At 45.1% G+C, this 19,066-nt stretch overlaps 1 protein-coding gene and 1 long non-coding RNA gene across 5 annotated transcripts in view; one reads left to right on the forward strand and one right to left on the reverse strand.

The window, feature by feature from the left end:
• CC2D2A (coiled-coil and C2 domain containing 2A) overlaps positions 1 to 19,066 on the reverse strand; it is a 164,837-nt gene that overhangs the window by 25,000 nt on the left and 120,771 nt on the right. For all 4 annotated transcript variants that reach the window (XM_042984903.1, XM_042984905.1, XM_042984904.1 and 1 more), the window contains 7 exons: positions 16,341 to 16,508; positions 13,139 to 13,244; positions 12,839 to 12,948; positions 11,233 to 11,329; positions 10,525 to 10,623; positions 7,489 to 7,665; positions 1,281 to 1,484 (listed from right to left, as the gene is read on the reverse strand). In XM_042984903.1, coding sequence (XP_042840837.1) covers positions 1,281 to 1,484; positions 7,489 to 7,665; positions 10,525 to 10,623; positions 11,233 to 11,329; positions 12,839 to 12,948; positions 13,139 to 13,244; positions 16,341 to 16,508 — 961 coding nt within the window. The remainder of the gene's footprint in view (positions 1 to 1,280; positions 1,485 to 7,488; positions 7,666 to 10,524; positions 10,624 to 11,232; positions 11,330 to 12,838; positions 12,949 to 13,138; positions 13,245 to 16,340; positions 16,509 to 19,066) is intronic.
• On the forward strand, positions 4,953 to 16,330 carry LOC122238113. The gene is made up of 3 exons (XR_006217075.1): positions 4,953 to 5,041; positions 8,567 to 8,710; positions 16,197 to 16,330. It is a non-coding gene; the product is annotated as an uncharacterized LOC122238113 (long non-coding RNA).

Genomic DNA, 19,066 nt, shown 5'->3' on the forward strand with positions numbered 1-19,066 from the left:
AGGATGTGGAGAAAGGGGAACCTTCTCACACTGTCGGTGGGAATGCAAATTGGTGCAGTCACTCTGGAAAACCATATAGTTGGTTTCTTAAAAAGTTAAAAATAGAACTACCCTACAACCCAGCGGTTGCACTATTAGTATTTACCCAAAGGATACACAAAAGTACAGAATCGAAGGGGTACATGCACCCTGCTTTTAATAGCAGCACTATCAACAACAGCCAGACTGTGGAAAGAGCCCAAATGTCTATCGACCGATGAATGGAGAAAGAAGGTGTGGGAAATATACACAATGGAATATTACTCAGCCATCAAACAGAATGAAATCTTGCCACTTGCAATGCTGTGGCTGGAGCTAGAGTGTATTATGCTAAACGAAAGAAGTCAGAGATAAATACCATGTGATTTCATTCATATGTGGAATTTAAGAAACAAAACAGACGAACATAGGGGAAGAGAAGGAAAAACAAGATAAAAACAGAGAGGGAAATAAACCGTAAGAGACTCTTAACTACAGAGAACAAACTGAGGGTTGCTGGAGGGGAGGTGCATGGAGGATGGGCTAGATGGGTGATGGGCACTAAGGGGGGCACTGGTTGGGATGAGCCCTGGGTGTTGTATATAAGTGATGAATCACTAAATTCTACTCCTGAAACCAATATTGCACTATATGTTAACTAACTAGAATTTAAATAAAAATTTGGAAAAAAAAAAAAAAGAATGTTTAACAGGCAGAGGTGCGCCTGTGTACTTAGTGGCCCAGCATGGATGTGCTCTGTGGTCCCGGCTTACATGCTGTACATCCTCAAATCTTGGAGATAACGTTTGCTTAATTTGAATTCAATGATGCCTATAATATTAAGTATAACACTGAATAGTTATCTTGCTATAGTAGAAAGTGCATGAGTTCGGAAGTCAGAGGCCTAGGTTCAAATCCCAACAAAGTGACGGAGGACACGTAATGAAGACGTTGCTAAAGTGTAAAGCATCTTCCAAAGGTTAATTTCCGGCACTCAGTATAGTGCCCGGGACACAGGAGGCACCCACAACTGTTCACTGAAAGAATGAACTAAGGATTATTACCCTCTCTGGTACCTTCAGACTTTTCTACAGAAAGTGAGCTTCACAGTAATAAAAAAAAGTGTTAATCATTTCTTTCACCACTGATGATCTCGATAGAGTGACTATCTTAAGTATTATAAAATATGGTCGTTATAGGGCAATATATTGAAAATTTAACATATTTTTAGCAGCAGCCCTAATTGGCCATGGAATACTCACTGCCGTTGCTTGTGGGTTGTTGGGGCAGGCCTCCAAGAGCTCCTGTGGAGGGTTTAATGGCTTGAGGTAACGAGTGATAAAGACGGTTTTTCCGCTTATGTCAGTCACTGTTGTGAGGCATTGACGATGTGGAAACTTTAAGGCACATTCAGCTTGAAACTTCTCCGTTGCTTGTAGCAATTTCTCATCTTCCTGAGAATCAAACTTCACAAACAAAGACTCCATGGAGTTTACATATGATTACGGGAGACAACAGTAGGATTTGTTGAGATCTTACGGTTAACAGGAACTACATGTATGCTTCAGGAATTACGATTACGTGACCCCTTACAATATCGTCATGCCCTGGTGTCCCTAGGGCTTTATTTAATTATATTTATAATCTAAAAATTAGATGGATTCATTAAATACTTAAAATATATTGAACAGGACTGAAAGAAAGTAGTCAACAGGCAAGCAGCCCTACGAAAACTAGAACAGCCTATAAAATGTAAACTGATGTACTAATTCTGATTGATGAGAACAAGCAGTAGCTTTATATGTATTTTGACATTGGTTTTAGAGGGGAGAGGGGCTCAGTAATCTAACGTCTCAAATGCAAAGCTCGAGCAACTCATGTTAAATGCACAACAAATCGACAGATATATACTGATGTGTTAAAAAATGTTAAATCCACAATGGATGTAATACAGAATAGTAATGGGTCTCAGGGAAAAAAAGAAGCAGAACTAGCATCAAGTGTATCATATTTATCTTAAGTGGTTCTCTGATCCAAGATGAGCTACCAATTCCCAGACTTTTAAAGATTTTATTTTTAAGTAATCTCTGCACCCAACGTGGGGCTCAGGCTCACAACCCTGAGGTCTGGAGTTGCATACTCCTTAGGCTGAGGCAGCCGGGTGCCCCGATTCCCAGACTTTTAGTAGTAACTTAAAGCAGATGACACAGAACAAATTCTAGTTGCCTTAGACACATGTTGTAATTTTTCCCCTAAAGCGATTACTAAAGAATAGCTTGCCAAAAGCAGATATTTAAATGTTTTTACAAGATTTCTCTTGCTTAGTATAATAACATATGCATGGTTGCTTATATTCTGCAGTGTTTCAGGACAAACTCAAATAAAATTTTATTAGGAAAGTTAATTTTTAAGTAGGATTTAGATTCTAGGCAGTGCTTGAAAATCTGTTTGTTTTGAGAATGGAAATGCACCCAGCTATCCTTCTCATACTCTGCTTTATTATTATTATTATTATTATTATTAGCATTCAAAACCACTGATATGTTTACTCTGTCTCCCCCAGAGAATAAGATTCTTGAAGTCAAAGATTTTGTTTCTATCTTATTTTTTTTTTTAATTTTTTAACGTTTATTTATTAATGAGAGAGGCAGAGCATGAGCATGGGAGGGCAGAGAGAGAGGGAGACACACAATCCGAAGCAGACTCCAGGTTCTGAGATGTCTGCACAGAGCCCAACGTGCAGCTCGAACCCACAAACTGCGAGATTGTGACCTGAGCTGAAGTCGGACGCTTAACCGACTGAGCCACCTAGGTGCCCCTCGATCTTATTTTTTTTTATCTCCAGTACCAAGGATACTACCTGGCACATAATACCTAAAGGAGGCGTGTAACAAATATTGTCGAGTGAATGAATGGGAAGACAACCCGTGACTTTTTTCTGACTTGGGATAGAATCTAGGCTATCCTAATTATTCTTGATTTCTGTTACACTGGAGCTAGACTGTGGCTCCAATTTCTAATTTGATTTCTGTATCCCGAAAAATTGGGGTAGTGGTTGTGGGGGTTAGGTAGGATGTAGGATGGAGACGTTTCCAGATGCCTCCTATATACTCTCACGGGGTGTCCCCGACATCCGAATCCGAACATCTGACTCAGATTGATCTGGTGCCACCTACCACTGAGCATAGTGGGAGCTGCCCAATGTATGGTTATGATGGATATATAAACAAATGAAAAAGGCGAGCTTCTGAGACTTTGGCATGGGCGTGTCACAGACTCCTAGGACAGAATTGTCATGCCAGAAATCATTGTAACTTTACAAAGATGAAAAATTATGAAACGAGGGTGGTATGAAACAAAGCACCCAGTGGAATTCAACTCGGTTTGCTTTAAACTCATTCATTTACTTACTCACCCAACTATTTGGAAAATATTTGCTGAGAATCTAAAAGGTTCCAGGCACTGTGGATAAATGAATATGAACCAGTACCCTCAAGCAACTTCTAGTCTAGAGGAATGCATTAATAAGCAATCCGGTACTTAAGATACTTGCCCAGAGATTCTAAATACACAGGTGCTAGAGGAATACTTAAGAGGCCAAATAAGCATTGCCCAGAAAGAGCAACAGAAACCTGGAATCAGTACTGATTATTGGCCTTCCCAGTTTGAAAAACTGTGTCGAAACCTTTTTCTTTTCTTTGAAAAAAAATTTTTTAATGTTTGTTTTTGAGAGAGACAGACAGTGTGAGCGGGGGAGGGGCAGAGAGAGGGAGACACAGAATCCAAAGCAGGCTCCAGGCTCTGAGCTGTCAGCACAGCCAGCTGTCAGACGTGGGGCTCGAACCCACGGACCTCGAGATCATGACCTGAGCCAAAGTTGGACGCTTAACCGACAGAGACATCCAGGCGCCCCGAAACCTTTTTCTACCACTTGGAGCTGGACGTGCTGTTGTGTGTTTTGACTATGTAACTAGTGCTTTGTGAGAGCAGGGCCCGTGTTTGAATCATTTTGTGTTCCTCTCTGCACAGAGCATACACGAGGTAAGCATTTAAATAAGTATCTCTTAATGGTCATTGCTACTTGCTTCGGCCACCAGGATGCCATTTAATGGAGCAAAACAATGATTTAAGGAGGAGTATGCCATTTTATTAGTGATCTAAGAAGTACCAAGGGAAAGCTTAGTGCCAAAAGAATTTGGGTTGGTTTATTATGAAACAAATCAAGGACTAACTGACAAATTCACTATTTGATTCAAAATGAAACCTGGAAGTTTCTTGACTGGCTCTATTTTTTTGACCTGTAGGTTCGTGTCAGTGTTTACTGAAACTTAAGCGTGGTTATCCTCTTGAATAGCCACACTGAGACAGCTCCACCCACGACAAATCACCGTCAGGGCTGCAGCTGTCTCGGCAAGAAGCATCTCATGGATTTCATAGGCTTGGAAACTGGAGATAGTGCCCAGCATGGAGGTGACATTCACACCCATGACTTTTCCTACATTCCAGGCTAAATAAGAATCTTTCTGACCAAACGAAACGGGCCGAAAGACAAGGCTGGACATTCTTCATGGAAATTCAGACATCTGTGGTTCGTTGCCAAGGGACCACACATACACTAGCATCCAGCAGCTTCCACAAAGTGGCAGGAGACAAAAAGCAGCTAATTAGAAGCCTTAGAACTACTGACCGACAAATGTAAAACAAAATGCTTGGTATACCTTTTTAAGTACGTCACTCATCTATCAGAGGCAAGAAAGGAGAAAGAAATGAGAGGAAGACTTTATTAACAGAAAAAAATCTACTTTTAAAAACTTAACTTCTATGAAGACAATGTAAAGTAGTTACAGTAGGAGTTTGAGGAGTTGCTACTGCATCTTAAGAAAATTCCATAAGTAAATCCCTTTAAGAAGTCCTATGGAACGGTTCCCTATGGGACGACGGAGGGGAGACTCCAGTCTCCTAATCCTGGAAGTTGCTGGCAAGTGGAAAAACAATTCAAGGTTCTGGCCTCTATTATCCTCAGGTGAGAGCTTCTCTTTCCCGAATAATCTGCAGGGGAAATCACTGAGTAGTGTTTTCCGCCAGGACATCAGGCGGCATCAGTCCACATGCCTTCCTTATCAAATAGCAGCAAAGAACCTGTCCTCCAACGGGGATTCTTAAGCCCTCATTTCAGAGGCATAAGAGAAATGCTCCGCACAGCCACAGAGGGGCAGTGAAATGCCACTGAAGGCAGCAGCAAACAGCCTCGTTACCTGGCTGGAGGCGGGAAGGTTGCAGGACTCAGGGAGGGCGTCATGTCTCGGAGCTCAGAACCGTGATAGGGGGTTAGTGCCCCGAAGGGCGTCGGGTGCTAAGAAGCCTCTGGTTTTCAGCCTCTCAGCCACAGTCACAGACAGACTGCTTTCCTGGGTTTTGGAAGCTCACCTCCAGATGGGGTGCTTTTTCCTCTGTTAAGAATACATGGAAATAGCAAAATCATCTTTTGTCTGGGAGCATTTTTTTTTGTGTAAACATGCTTGTTGGCTTTTATCTTGAGTTTACACATAAAGAAAACCATCCAGAATATACGTTTCACTTCCTAGAAATATTTTGAAATGCATATATTCTGGCATGTTTTCTTTCTTTTTTTTAAATTTAATTAAAAAAAATTATATCCAAATTAGCATCTAGTGCAACAATGATTTCAGGAGTAGATTCCTTAGTGCCCCTTACCCATTTAGCCCATCCCCCTTCCCACAACCCCTCCAGTAACCCTCTGTTTGTTCTCCATATTTATGAGTCTCTTATGCATTGTCCCCCTCCCTGTTTTTATATTATTTTTATTTCCCTTCCCTTATGTTCATCTGTTTTGTCTGTTAAAGTCCTCATATGAGTGAAGTCATATGATATTTGTCTTTCTCTAATTTCGCTTAGCATAATACCCTCCGGTTCCATCCATGTAGTTGCAAATGGCAAGATTTCATCCTTTTTGATTGCTGAGTAATACTCCGTTGTACATATATACATCTTTATCCATTCATCCATCGATGGACATTTGGGCTCTTTCCATACTTTGGCTATTATTGATAGTGCTGCTATAAACATGGGGGTGCATGTGTCCCTTCGAAGCAGCACACCTTTACCCCATGGATAAATACCTAGTAGTGCAATTGCTGGGTCGTAGGGTAGTTCTACTTTTAGTTTTTTGAGGAACCTCCACACTGTTTTCCAGAGTGGCTGCACCAGCTTGCATTCCTATCTGGCATGTTTTCTAGAGACCATATTTGTCACAGCTTTAGTGACAGAGGCTAGCATGTAAGATTAATTTGAATTTCCGTAGATTTATTTTTCCAATAATCCTTGCAAAGGGGAATAGTAATAGTATGTGTCTCTGTGAACCAGACTGTAGTGCTGAAAAAGAAACAGAGGAATGTGCTCATTTCCCCATTCTCCATCTGAGTGTTGATTACAAGGGATAAACGAAAGAATCATCATGAGAATCCATACAGGTTAGTTTAGGAGGGAACATGCTGGGCTTACACATGAACGTGAGCTCTGTGGAATTTTTATCTGCTTTTCTAGGCTGTTGTATTCCCAGTACCTGAAAAATGCTTGTCACATCAGCAGTAAATATTTGTTGAATATATACGATTTTCAGTCAGACACTTAATTGATAAATGCATTTCCTGCCTGGGTCAATCTGGAGGGTTGAGCCTCACTTTCCTCATGTCTCAATCCAAGACCCCACCATACACTACAGTTGTGAGTATTAAGAGAGAATGTGCGTCAACTATCCGACACGGGGCCGAGGACAGAGTAAAAACTCAGTACATGATGGTGGTGGTGGTGGTTATTGTATTATGGTATTAAGAGGTCATGATCAGTAACTTTCTCCCCAAACCAATGAGGACAGCGCACATCAGTGCTGCAGAAGCAAGTTATATTAAGAAAGTGTCTCCCAGCTATGAGGGTTGGTAAATAGTTGCTAACCAATGGAAGTTCTGGAAACTCTTTGTTCTAGAGCCATCCAGAATTAGAGTATTTGTGCTCTACAGTATCTGAAGGCACTGAAATGAGGTGACCCCTGAAGGTCGCCTAGCCTTACGATGCTATAAACTGATTCAACACACAGGACAACCAGGGATGTGAGGTCAGACGTGGAAATGTATTTCGGCACGCTTGCCAATAAACGTCAAGATAAAAGAGTAGTCTGCTTTTTTTCTTCCTTTAAGAAAATTCTTCTACACCTGGAGCATGTGTTACAGTTGCCTGAAATTTTAAGTTGTTGATCAATCTAATGATCAGCTCAATGGAAACACAAATCCACAGTCTCCCCTCATTTTGTCCAGACCGAAAGGGTAGTGAATGGCAACTTTGGCAAGGAGACCTCTGCTTGGGCCACGTCTTCTGTGTTTATAAAAGCATAGCAAGCATTCCTCGTGTCTCATGAACATCAGACACGCGATTCTAAAGTGGAAACAGGGTTACCTTTTCTCGAACCGACTCCCCGGGAACCAGCTGAGGCTCCATGGTGATGAACAGGGTGATGTAGGAGCCTTCACTCAGGCTTCGCACGGAGTCAAAACCCCGCTCGATAATCATGCTCCGTTCCTTACTGTAGCCCAGGAGAACGGGGGGAATGTCTATTTTAAATGTCCCATCAATCTGTGAACAACATATGACTTGGTAAACACCCTGGTGGTTTTCCAACCCAAGTTCAAAGGCAAGTGTCAACTCCTCGCTGTCCGATGAATCCAACAAAGACTGCTCAGACTGGCATTCGAGGCTCACCCCATCCTTCTGGGCATGTTGCCCTGAGCTCTCTCTACATCTCTGCCTCTTCCCAGTTCAGCAGAGCACATACCAGCTACTCAGGTTGATGTGACAGTATGTCACCTGGGTTCCAATCCTGGATTACACTCCAAGTGTCCCAGCTTGTGCATTTATAGAGACAATAATAGTACCCATTTGTAGGGTGGTTACGTGTGCTGAATGAGTAGATGTAAAATACTAAGAAAAATGCCTGGCATATGCTCAGTGCTCAGTAAGCGTTGGCCAGAAGCCATTCCCTTTTTCTGGAATGCCCCAGCTTTTCATCCCCCCTTTCAGAGTATTAATTCTATTTTCTAGGCTCAGGCCAGATGTTATCTCCTTTGTGAATTATTTTGTAATCACTAGCAGCCTCACATCGAGTTTGTTTCTTCTGCTATTACCATGACACATTCTGCAGACCTTACAGTTGTATGCACATCTATCACTTTGTTCCAGATACCAGATTTCTCTCCATGAATAGGATTATAGTTCACCCACGATTCTATCACCCTTTCCCAACGTAGAGCAGCGCTTTGTGTACCCAGCAGGTGCTCGATACATGTGGGCTTAATGCATTGCAAGCCACTCACGTAAATTGACCTGGCTTCTGTGGAGGTTCCAAAAGACAGGACTTTTTCATTTTGGCCTAGCCAGTCCAACAATAAGTTTATTAAAGATTGTCTAGGGCTACACAACTATTCAGGGCTGGAACTTGAAATTCACCGACTTATGGAGAATCCGGTTTTCATTTCAGTCTTTAGCGGCATTTATGTCTCAGAAGAAATAGAGAAAGAAGTTCAACTTTCAGTGACTATGCCTTCCAGCGAGGAATTAAGTGAGCTGTTGTTTATTTTCCTCCTTACGTCGGCGCTTTCCCCTGAAGCCTGCACCCGGGCAGGTGAGAGAATACAGGGACAAGGATACAAAAACAAGCCATACACAGTGCACCTGAAAGAACGGAGCACATCTGATGACCCAGGAAGCAACGGGCACTGTCTCCAAATAATTGGTGCAAGGACTTCAGACAGGGTTTTTCAACCTGGGCACAGTTGATATTTGGGGCCTGACTGTCTGGCGGGGGGGGGGGCTGTCCTTGCATCGTGGGGGGTTGGCAGCATCCCTGACCTCCACGGACAAGATGGCAATGGCTCCCCCGCTAGCTGTGACAACCAGTCATGTCTCCAGACACTGCCAAAAGTCCCCTGCAGGTACACGTAAGGGTACGAGCTTTGGAGTCAGAGAAAACTTAAATGACAAATGTAATAACATCACTCTCAGAAGTAACATTGAAATGGATAAACCCAAACATTGAATCGTTCTCTCTCCCTCTACCAATCTCATTCCCCAGGGATAAGCAATGTGAGCATTGTGGGAAGTTGGTAAAAGTGAATCCTGTAAGCTTTGGGATTTGAGTAATGACTTCACCTCGCGAGGCTTGTTTCGTCATCTGTAAAATGGCGACAGTAAAGCCTATTGGGTTGTTGTGAGATTAAATGAGGTGACATACAGACTAGCAGGTAATGGCATGTAATATGTGACAAGTATAGTCATTCCTACTATTATTAGTGAGTCAGGATTCTACTTGTTATGTGTAGCTCCAAACCAGGACCTACGGATAGGGATGCACAGATTATGGCACAGTTCAGGGAAGAAGTCTGTAGCAGAGAGCTATGGCAAAGAGAGCAAGTTGCCTCATGAAGTCGTGAGTTCCCCGTTTCTAGGGGCACTCAAACAGAGTATAGATATTACCAGAATGCAGTAAAGGAGATTCATTTATCCAGAAGGGATTTGGAGCAGTTACCTCCGAGTACCCTTCCAGGTGTGAAATTCAGCATTGCCGGATAACATGGCACTTTCGTTTACAAACTGATGAGCTCTTAATTTTTTTGTTTCCATTTAAAATCTATTCAAAGAGGGACACGAAAATGTTTTGGCCAGCACATCACTGAAGCGTCACCTGTAGACTGTCCCTTTGTCTAGGGGGAGAACTGCAATTCCAATTATCTTGGAGATTCCAACCCATCCAAGCCCCAGGCTTGCTGGAGACTGTGTGGCCCAGGCGACACTTGCTCTGTGTGGTCGCCACGTGTGGAATTAAACCGTTCCCTCAGTCGCTGTGTGAGATTAGCTACAGTCTTGCGGCTCAAAGCCGCCTATTGCCATGGATTTAATACCAGGATATTAAAGCCATTTCAGAATCTTTCACTGTCCCAGAGTTGTTAACCTAATGGGTCCCCTTAAGCAAAATCATTAGACTCTGAAGAAGAGCGTCTCAGCTGAATGAGATCGTGCTAACCATTTTTCATGTTTGAAATAGCGAGGACTCTAGAAACATTAATAGAATGCACTTGATTCAATGGACTATCACTGTCCTGCTTGTTCCCTTCAAGTTCGTTTCTGGCGTCCATCCACTCCACTTTTGTCATTTTGACAAGTTTCCACTTTGTCCCACCTTCTGCCTCACATCTATTTAAATGACAGAAAAATTCTCAGATTGGAACAGCCCTACATTAACTACTACCTCCAAGGGAGATCGATGTTTAATAAGCCACGCAAATATGACAGAAGATCGACGGCTTTTTATCTTTCTGACAACGACTTGCATATAGGCTCCCTCAGTGTGGAGGGCACAGACCTGCCAAGAAAGCTGTAATAGGAAAAACGGACACAGCCATTCCCCACTCCCATGGAATTCTGGCTTTAGGTGCTTACCTTGGCTTGGAAATATATCGTGCTAAATGGAATCTTCACGCATCCCAACCAGTGTCTCTCAATACGGGTGTGGATTCCACTTCCTCTTTCACGGTCATCCTGAAGGAAGGTGGGAGGCAGTAATTGTTTAAGAACTTCAGCCTCACATTTGATTAACGTGGCCACAGGAAGGTAGAGGGGGTTTAGCTGAAACTACGTGAGCTAGGTTAGGCAGCCCTAAGTCACATTCTGCTTCAGTGACTTAATCGTTTAGTGACCCTAACGATGTCACTTAGCCCTTCTGAACCTCAGTTTCCCCATTACTAATTTTTTTTTAAAAGTAGGCTTCACGCCCAGCACAGAGCCCACTGTGGGGCTTGAACTCAAGACCCCGAGATCAAGACCGGAGCTGAGATCAAGAATAGATAACTTAACCGACTGAGCCACCCAGGCGCCCCGCTATATTGGAGATTTAACAGTCTACTTCACAAAGTTATTCTAGAATTAAGACCATGTATGCTAGGCACCCAGTGCAATTTCTGGAAGGTAGCAGACACTCAGCTGAAAATAAGAAAGCTAGTTCCCTCCCTCCCTTTTCCTTTTCCCGTTTATACATGTCAAGTTTCAGACATTTCAAACGCCACAGAGATGGGAAATGAGTTAGGGACTTAGAATGAGTGGAGGGCATGAAAATGAGTGCAGACGTCCTCCTCAACACTGTGAACTCACCTCGAGGACATCATAGAGCACTTCATCAAAAATGTTAATGAACACGTCATCTTTCACTGACTGCAGACTGCTTGTGCTGTAGTCTCCATTGGGGGCCCTGCAAATGGGGACACGTGACCCGGGACTATGAACATGGGCAAAATGGAAGCAATGAGCACTCAGATCTCACAGTGTGAAAAATACCCAAATATGAGCATAGATATGAGGATTAAAAGCCGTGATTTCACCTCGAATATTTATCTTTATCCTGGGATGCGATAACATAATCCCTATACTCGAGTGGAAGGGGCACTAGACTAGAGGCCCCGCGCAGAGAGATACCGCCCCCTGCCCCTCCATCTGCTGGCTTGTCCCGTCGAGTCTCCCGTCATCCCCCCAACCTGCGTGGTGAGCCCTGCCAGGAGCCAGCTGGCCATAGCTGGGTTGGCTGGGGGGACAGGCTACGTTCAAAGTCTCCAGCTGGCACCCGTGCCGGAATGCAGATTTCCTAAGCAACTGGGCTGTAGAAGATGCTTCTCCGGCAGACCATTCCCCAGTCATAGACCTCCTAGTGTCATATGGCTGGTTGAATGGTCCCTGCCTCCCACTCACTTTCCCCACAGATAACCAAACGCAGTGCAGGCACGAGGTTCCTCTCCTGTACTGTCGCTGCTCTGAGTCCGGGCCTGGCCCAAGCTGGCTGCTCTGTGGCACGGCCCAAGACCGGGCCACTGTGTGTATTTTGTCAAGCATTTTGCCTTTACGTTTTCTCATTCTTTATGCTTCTTCTATGCATAATAGTGGTGCGTGTCCCTCTCTTCTTTTTTTTTTTTTTAATTTATTATTATTATTTTTTTAATGTTTATTTATTTATGAGACAGAGAGAGAGCATGAACGGGGGAGCATCAGAGAGAGGGAGACACAGAATCTGAAACAGGCTCCAGGCTCTGAGCTGTCAGCACAGAGCCCGACGCGGGGCTTGAACTCACGGACCGCAAGATCATGACCTGAGCCAAAGTCGGCCGCTTAACCGACTGAGCCACCCAGGTGCCCCTCGTGTCCCTCTCTTCTGACCGAACTGGCTCTAAGCCTTGCTCTGTCTCTAAGGTACTTCCACCTGTGGGTTTTGATTGCTGTAAAAGTAGAATGGTAATTTCTAAGGAAGCATCAAGGTCTGAAATAAGGAGTCTTTTAAATATCTAAAATCATTTAATTAAAGTTTTAAATCCCTATGTGTTATTTCTGGCGAGGAAGAAAGCATAATTATGGAAAATAGGGAGTGCCAGACTAGAGAGGTTATTTGAAGCTTCCAGAGTCAGGGAGACGAGGAACAAAGGAAAAGCAGTGTAGGGGCCATGGGGTCAAGGGAATGGGAAACTTAGGGCTACAAAAAGCCAGAGCCTGGAGAGGCATGGGCATGTCCCAACAATGAACCCGAGTTTCAAAAGTTGGACATTTTCCCATTTTAGTCTTGGTCGGAGTCCCCTGTGGTACAAGAGCAACAGAATGGGACTCAGTGTCAGGCTCCTGTAGAACCTTTCACTGTGGCCTTTTCCCCCCGGGGCTCCATTTTACTCACATTTCTTCAAAATATCCTATAGTTCCCTAAAGAAGAAAATATGCTCACCTAAATGGAAGTTCAAGTTCTTCATTCCAGCTGGGGTTTGGTCCTTCAGCTGTAGTTGTGTGGCAAATCGTTCGTTGAAAAGAAACTTCTACAAAAGGACGCACTAAAACCTTAAACACAAGAGCGGATCATGAGAGTCTAGAACAATTAGCTGAATTATTTTGTTCTTAGCAGAGGTAGAATATGTTTACCAAAGAGTATGTTTCCAAAGAAAATGAAGCGGAAAAGAGATGATAAAGTTTGTAGGCAGTTATTAAGGGGCAAGCTTCTAAGCAGAAACCCAGAATTGAGGTATTTCACCTGGCCGAGGGGGTAGTCAGCACTGTGGGTTGGGCTGTGTGTGGTTGGGGAGGCAGCATGCTTTTCGCTGAAAGTCCTTGAAGACCTTGATGGCTGCTGGAATTTGCTAGGAGGGAAAATGTATGACAGAAATTAATGACAAGAAAGGTCTAATGAGATACTCAGCAAGGTGGCTTCTCCGAAGACGTATGGCTCTGGTGACAGACATTTTCTTAAGTTTGTTGACACCTCAGAAAGCTTCTTCCACCGCTAGGCCTGCATGTTTGGCCGGAACGGAGAAAAGGGTCCTCTCCACCCACTCCTCTCCCAGGGGGTGCCCTAATGAGGAATCTGTTCCCCCAACAAGAGAGAGCCTCAGTTCCTCTGGGAACTGAGTGGCCGAATCTTCAGCTCCCTGGCCAGTCTGCCCCATCTCGTCCAGTTCCCCTCCCACTGCATTCTCCGTGACCCTGCGCTTTCCAGTAACCTCGAGCTACCTATCCTCAGTAAGACCCTCTCTCCAGGCCCTGCCATGCCTCTCTGGGAAAGAGGCGCTCAGAGATTCCTAGCTAGAGTTAGGATCTATGGGTCTTGCCCTCTTTCCCTTTGGGGATTCTTTTTTTAATTTTTTTTAATGTTTATTTACTTTTGAGAGACAGAGACAGAGTGTGAGCCAAGAAGGGGCAGAGAGAGAGGGGGACACAGAATCTGAAGCAGGCTCCAGGCTCCGAGTTGTCAGCACAGAGCCCGACACAGGGCTCGAACCCACGAACTGTGAGGTTGTGACCTGAGCCGAAGTCTGGCGCTTAACCGACTGAGCCACCCAGACGCCCCATCCCTTTTGGGATTCTTAACAAAAAGAAACGAAGGTCACCTCCGGAGGGTCTCTCCCAGCCACCACTCCCCTCATCCTAACAACGCACCTGCATATTTGTACTGAAGTTTATGACTTACCAAGTATTTCATATTCATTACCAGGCAAAGTAGAAATTCTCTCTTTCTACCAAACTGTCTAACCTTTTCCCAGATAAGAGTTTCGGACAAACCATGAGACAATAAGAGTAGATTATTTAACACAACAGCTGCCAGAGAAACCCTTTTTCTTTCTGGAACGCCATCGATTACAGCATTACAGAAACATCTGTGAAGTGCCCACTGTATTTGAGGCCCTGTGTTAGACTCTGGAGCTGCAAAGACAAATCAGACACACTGCAGCTCCAGCTAAAATGGCCGGTAGACGCGTAAAGAAATAATCACAATACAGTGGGATACACATTAGCCCATCGGGATGGGCGCGAGCCATCAGAGTACAGAGAGGGGGATGAAGAAGAAAAAATCCTATTCAGTTGGATGCAAAGGTAGAGGGTCAAGATTCAGGTGGGCTTAATGCACGAGTTGATATCTGAGCTGTCTGGATGAGCCTACACCGAAATGTAGAGCACAGAGGATCAACTAAGCTTCCTTGTAATTTCAATGAAATGGTTTAACACTTAAAAGGTATTCTGTAGAGGGGCGCCTGGGTGGCTCAGTCAGTTATGTGTCTGACTCTTGGTTCCGGCTCGGGTCACGATCTCACGGTTTCTGAGTTCAAGCCCCCGTGTCAGGCTCTGCGCTGCCCCTCCCCTGCCCTCTCTCTCTTTCTCTCAGATAAAGAAACTTAAGAAAATTAAAAAAAAAATTCTATAGAGACAAAGATAAGAGAAACACCTGTACGTTATTTTAAAAGACAGCTTTACTCCCCACGGTTGAGCCGTGACGTAATCAAGGTGAAGGGGTTGGGCTGTGGCTCCTCAGAGATTCAAGAGCTCGAATGCACACTTACTAGTGACCAAATGCTGGGAACAGTGGGTGACGTCAGATGTTCTGTGACGGGTGGAAGACTTAGTAAAACAATAGGGCAAAAGACTGGATGGGGGATCAATTTCACGGGAAGACCCTGGGGAGGAAAGAAAGTGCCACAGGCCAGAACGGTGTTCTTCTGTGGATCAGACCGAGCTCGATGACCCTGGACAAGCCACCCAGACATTTGCCCTGTCTTAAAATGGAGACAGCAATCGTAGCGAGAAGCAAGTGACATAATACACACGAAAGAGGCTTAGCGTAATGTCTGGAACCCGACGAATGGGCGAGAAAGCGCAGCCTCCCTCCTTACACTGGCAGGTGCATCGGCAGATCCAAGTTTTAATTCTGGCTCCTTCTTACTTCACGAGACCAGTGCTCTAACCCCCCCGAGCTCCGGAGCCACTCTTTCTTTCTTTAATTCTTGCTCATCTCTGTTCTCTAAGGGGATAAGAAACTCAGGCTCACCTTACTCTGGTTGAGGGGTCGCCCTGTGCCCCAGTGTCGTGGAACACAGCAGGCATCCCTCATTTCTCAGAGCAGATTAAGGGGAAGTCACATTTTTATGCTCAGAGGGTGTATGTTCAGAACCTAGGACATAACACCTTTCGGGTATCTGCCCTGCTCACACCCGCTTCTCTGAGAACTGTTCCCCACCTTCAGGCCTGGGCCTGGGGACCCTGCCTCTCTGGTTATATAGGTGATTAGACCATGGGTCAACACCTGACCCAAGTTAGAACCCTCAGCTTCTCTCCTGAGAAGCTGATGCTTGTGGACGGTGCCCTGGCTGAATGGATGGCTTCCCTCACAGGGAGAAGAATAAAGCAAACCCACAGAAGGAAGTGAGCAACAGAGACCACGGGCCTCAGAAGAACCACCCCAATCTTTACGGTCCACTGTGTAGTTCAGCTGTGCCTCTTTTTAAAAAAAAACTTTTTTTTAATGTTTTTTATTTATTTTTGAGACTGAGGGAGACAGAGTATGAGCAGGGGAGGGGTAGAGAGAGGGGGAGACACAGAATCGGAAGCAGGCTCCAGGCTCTGAGCTGTCAGCACAGAACCCGATGCAGGGTTGAACCCAAGAACCGTGAGATCATGACCTGAGCTGAAGTCGGATGCTTAACGGAGTGAGCCATCCAGGCGCCCCCAGCTGTGCCTCTTAACCTTGAGTTCTTTGAGACACAATAAATCCCCTCTTGAGCCTAAATTGACTGAGTTGGTCTATGACTTGCAACCAACAGGGCTTTGGCTTCCGGAAGACCTCCCCCCATCCCTGGACAGAACAGCGACTGCGTCAAAGGTGGGAGCGGACGTGCTATAGAGAAGTGAACCACTCGGCGGGGCCCCTGTCCTCTCCATCCCAGGGCTGTCTGGACGGCTCTCACCTTGCTGTCGCCTTCCTCACAGGAATGTCATAAGCCCGGATAATGTTCACCAGCACCTTTATGTCTCCGTCGGACAGGTTCTGGGCCGTCACCTTCTTCCGGCCTTTTCTCCTTGGCCTCAGTGGTCGCTTTTGTTCTGCCAGCTTGAAAAGGCTTAGCCCCAAAATGCTAATGATTACAGAACAGGATTAGGACTCTAAGGAAAAGAAAGATCTGGAAAGTTGTGAGACAGCTTCCCAAACTCTCCCCCTAGGTCCCTCAAAGGCCCCTGAAAAACTCTTTTGTCTGTTTAAGGAGGGTGGAAATCGCCAAGGAATTCTCCCGAGACTGGGGAGAGCCTCTGGGGTGGATCACTAAGCCGGATTTCAGCTGCTACCGATCAGAGGAAGAAAAGTGTGCTCGGGCCCCTCCGCCTCGTGCTCTGCCTTGCTCATCCCGGGTCCCTCCCCCTCAACTGTGCAGGTGCTCTCCTGCTCTCCTGGCCCCAGGGGCCCAGCCACACGGCAGGAAGGGGTGCTCCCTCTCCTGAGCCCCAGGGCACTTCCCCGGGGGGGGGGACTCCTGGGTCTGCTCTTTGACCTTGGGCAAATTTGCTCACCTCTTTACGTCTCTGTTTCGTCATCTGTAAAATGGGGATAATCATACCTCCCTTCTGGGGTTGCAGAGAGGATAAAGTGAGGGGGTGTATGCAGAGCACCCCTGCCCTGGTCTAGCACTTGCTGGATACCCTAAAATGGTGGCTGCTGGGAAGATGACCGTGACACGATGGCAGTGGAAGGGGAAGGGCAGGAGGAGCCCCCTCATCCCTTCCCTCTCAATGAGGCAGAATCCCGCAAACACTTCCAGGAGGACACAAGCACTGTCGGGGAATCGTGGTGGGAGAAAGGGCCACGAAGCAGGTAATTCTATGCCGGCCCGAAGCCTGAACAGAAGCACAGAGGTGACTTTGTATCCACAAGCTGACATTACCGTGCCCAGCGCCAGGGGACAAGGCCAGCTGCACAGAGCCGGCTCTTGCTTCTCTGCCTCCCTGCTTGACCAGCGGCCTCTTTCCAAGGGGCACATGCCAGCCTTGGAGTTGGGTGGGGGGGGATGGCTCCCGAGGGGCTCCTGTTTGTTCCCAGGGTCTTCTGTCTCACAGAGCAACTGCTATTTACCAGCACCTTCTATGATCAAGCAGAGTGCGAGGTGCCATACGCAGAATATTTCTAATCCTGACAAGTAGAACGTTTACCCCAGTTCTCATATGAAGTAACCGGAGGCTTCTGGGAGGTGACAGGTGACAGGTGTCTGGGAGGTGACAGGATTTGCTGAAGGCTCCCAGGGGGAGAGCTGGGGTTCCAACTCTGGTCACTCTGACTTAAACAGCCAGCTTCTTCCTCTTTTAAAAATACTTACATATATTTATCTCTAACTCACTTAAAACAAGAGCAGACCCATCACATGTTAACATAATGTAAAGGTATGAAAAATAGCTATCTTTCCCCCACCAAAAAAAAAAAAAAAAAAAAAGAGAGAGTGTGAGGACAGTGATACCGTAAAACTTTTTCTGTGTGTGACTTGTTATCTACATTTTAGTGTTGTTAATTTATTTTTACTGAGATATAGTTGACATAGAACGAACGACTAAATTTCAGGCATAGATACATTTAGATACTGGGATATGACTGCCACCGTGGTGTTAGCTAACACCTCTAGAATGTCACATAATTATCATTTCTTTTTTTGTGGGGAGAACAATTAAGATCTAGACACTTAGTAACTTTGAAGTTTATGATACAGTACTGACTATATTCATCTGCTGTGCCTGAGATCTCCGGAGCTTTTTTATCTACCAGCTGCAAGTCTGTAAGCCTCCAGCAACATCTCCCCGATTCTCCCAACCCCTAGCCACTGGTAACCACCGTTCTACTCTGTGTTTAGGAGTTTGGCTTCTTTAGATTCCACAGAGAAGTGAGATCATACAGTATTTGTCTTTCTCTGATTTATCTCACTTAGCATAATGCCCTCAAGGTTCATGTTCTTGCCACTGAAACCTGTCTTATTAATCACTCTGCCAGGACACCCACCTAACCCAAACTTGGGGACCTCAGAGGGACACCTTTGCCAGGGGGTCCTAACGTGGCACATCCTTTCCCTTTGTCGAAACTTCTCCCCTTTTCTCAGGACACTTGGCTGCCCTCCCAGGAGTCAGCATGGGAACATCTTGGCGGCTGGGACCATTAAATATAGAAACATCTTAGTTTAACACTAAGAACAAACCAAAATTAAAAGAAGAAAGAACATACCCTGAGCCTTCAGAACTTAATGCAGAAAGTAAAGCAGAAAAAGAAAAAAGAAAGAAATGAAATGGAAAAACAGCAAGAAATATCATCATCTATTCTAAAGTGTAAGTTTCATGACTGAAAAAATACAGTGACTGGACTCTGGGCCTGGAACGAAGAGGGAGGGTTTGCGTGAATTTGTGTGGGTACAGCCCTTCCTTCTGTACATGGACGGAGGCCAAGTCCAAGAAAGGGACTGCCATGCATAGACATTTTTTGTCTCCTTCCCAGCTTGGTGGTGGAGACGAAGCGCATGATAGGAAATCACCTTTTTAGGAGACCAAGAGATTTAATCACAGAAAGGGTCAGGAAGTTAGTGGGGTACACAAGACCACCAGTATAGAAAGTTATTTTTCATCTTTTATGCTTCCACTTTGAGTTGAGAACATGTAAGGATTATTC

Source organism: Panthera tigris, chromosome B1 (assembly GCF_018350195.1).
Source record: "Panthera tigris isolate Pti1 chromosome B1, P.tigris_Pti1_mat1.1, whole genome shotgun sequence".
In the NCBI taxonomy this organism is placed as follows: Eukaryota; Metazoa; Chordata; class Mammalia; order Carnivora; family Felidae; genus Panthera; species Panthera tigris.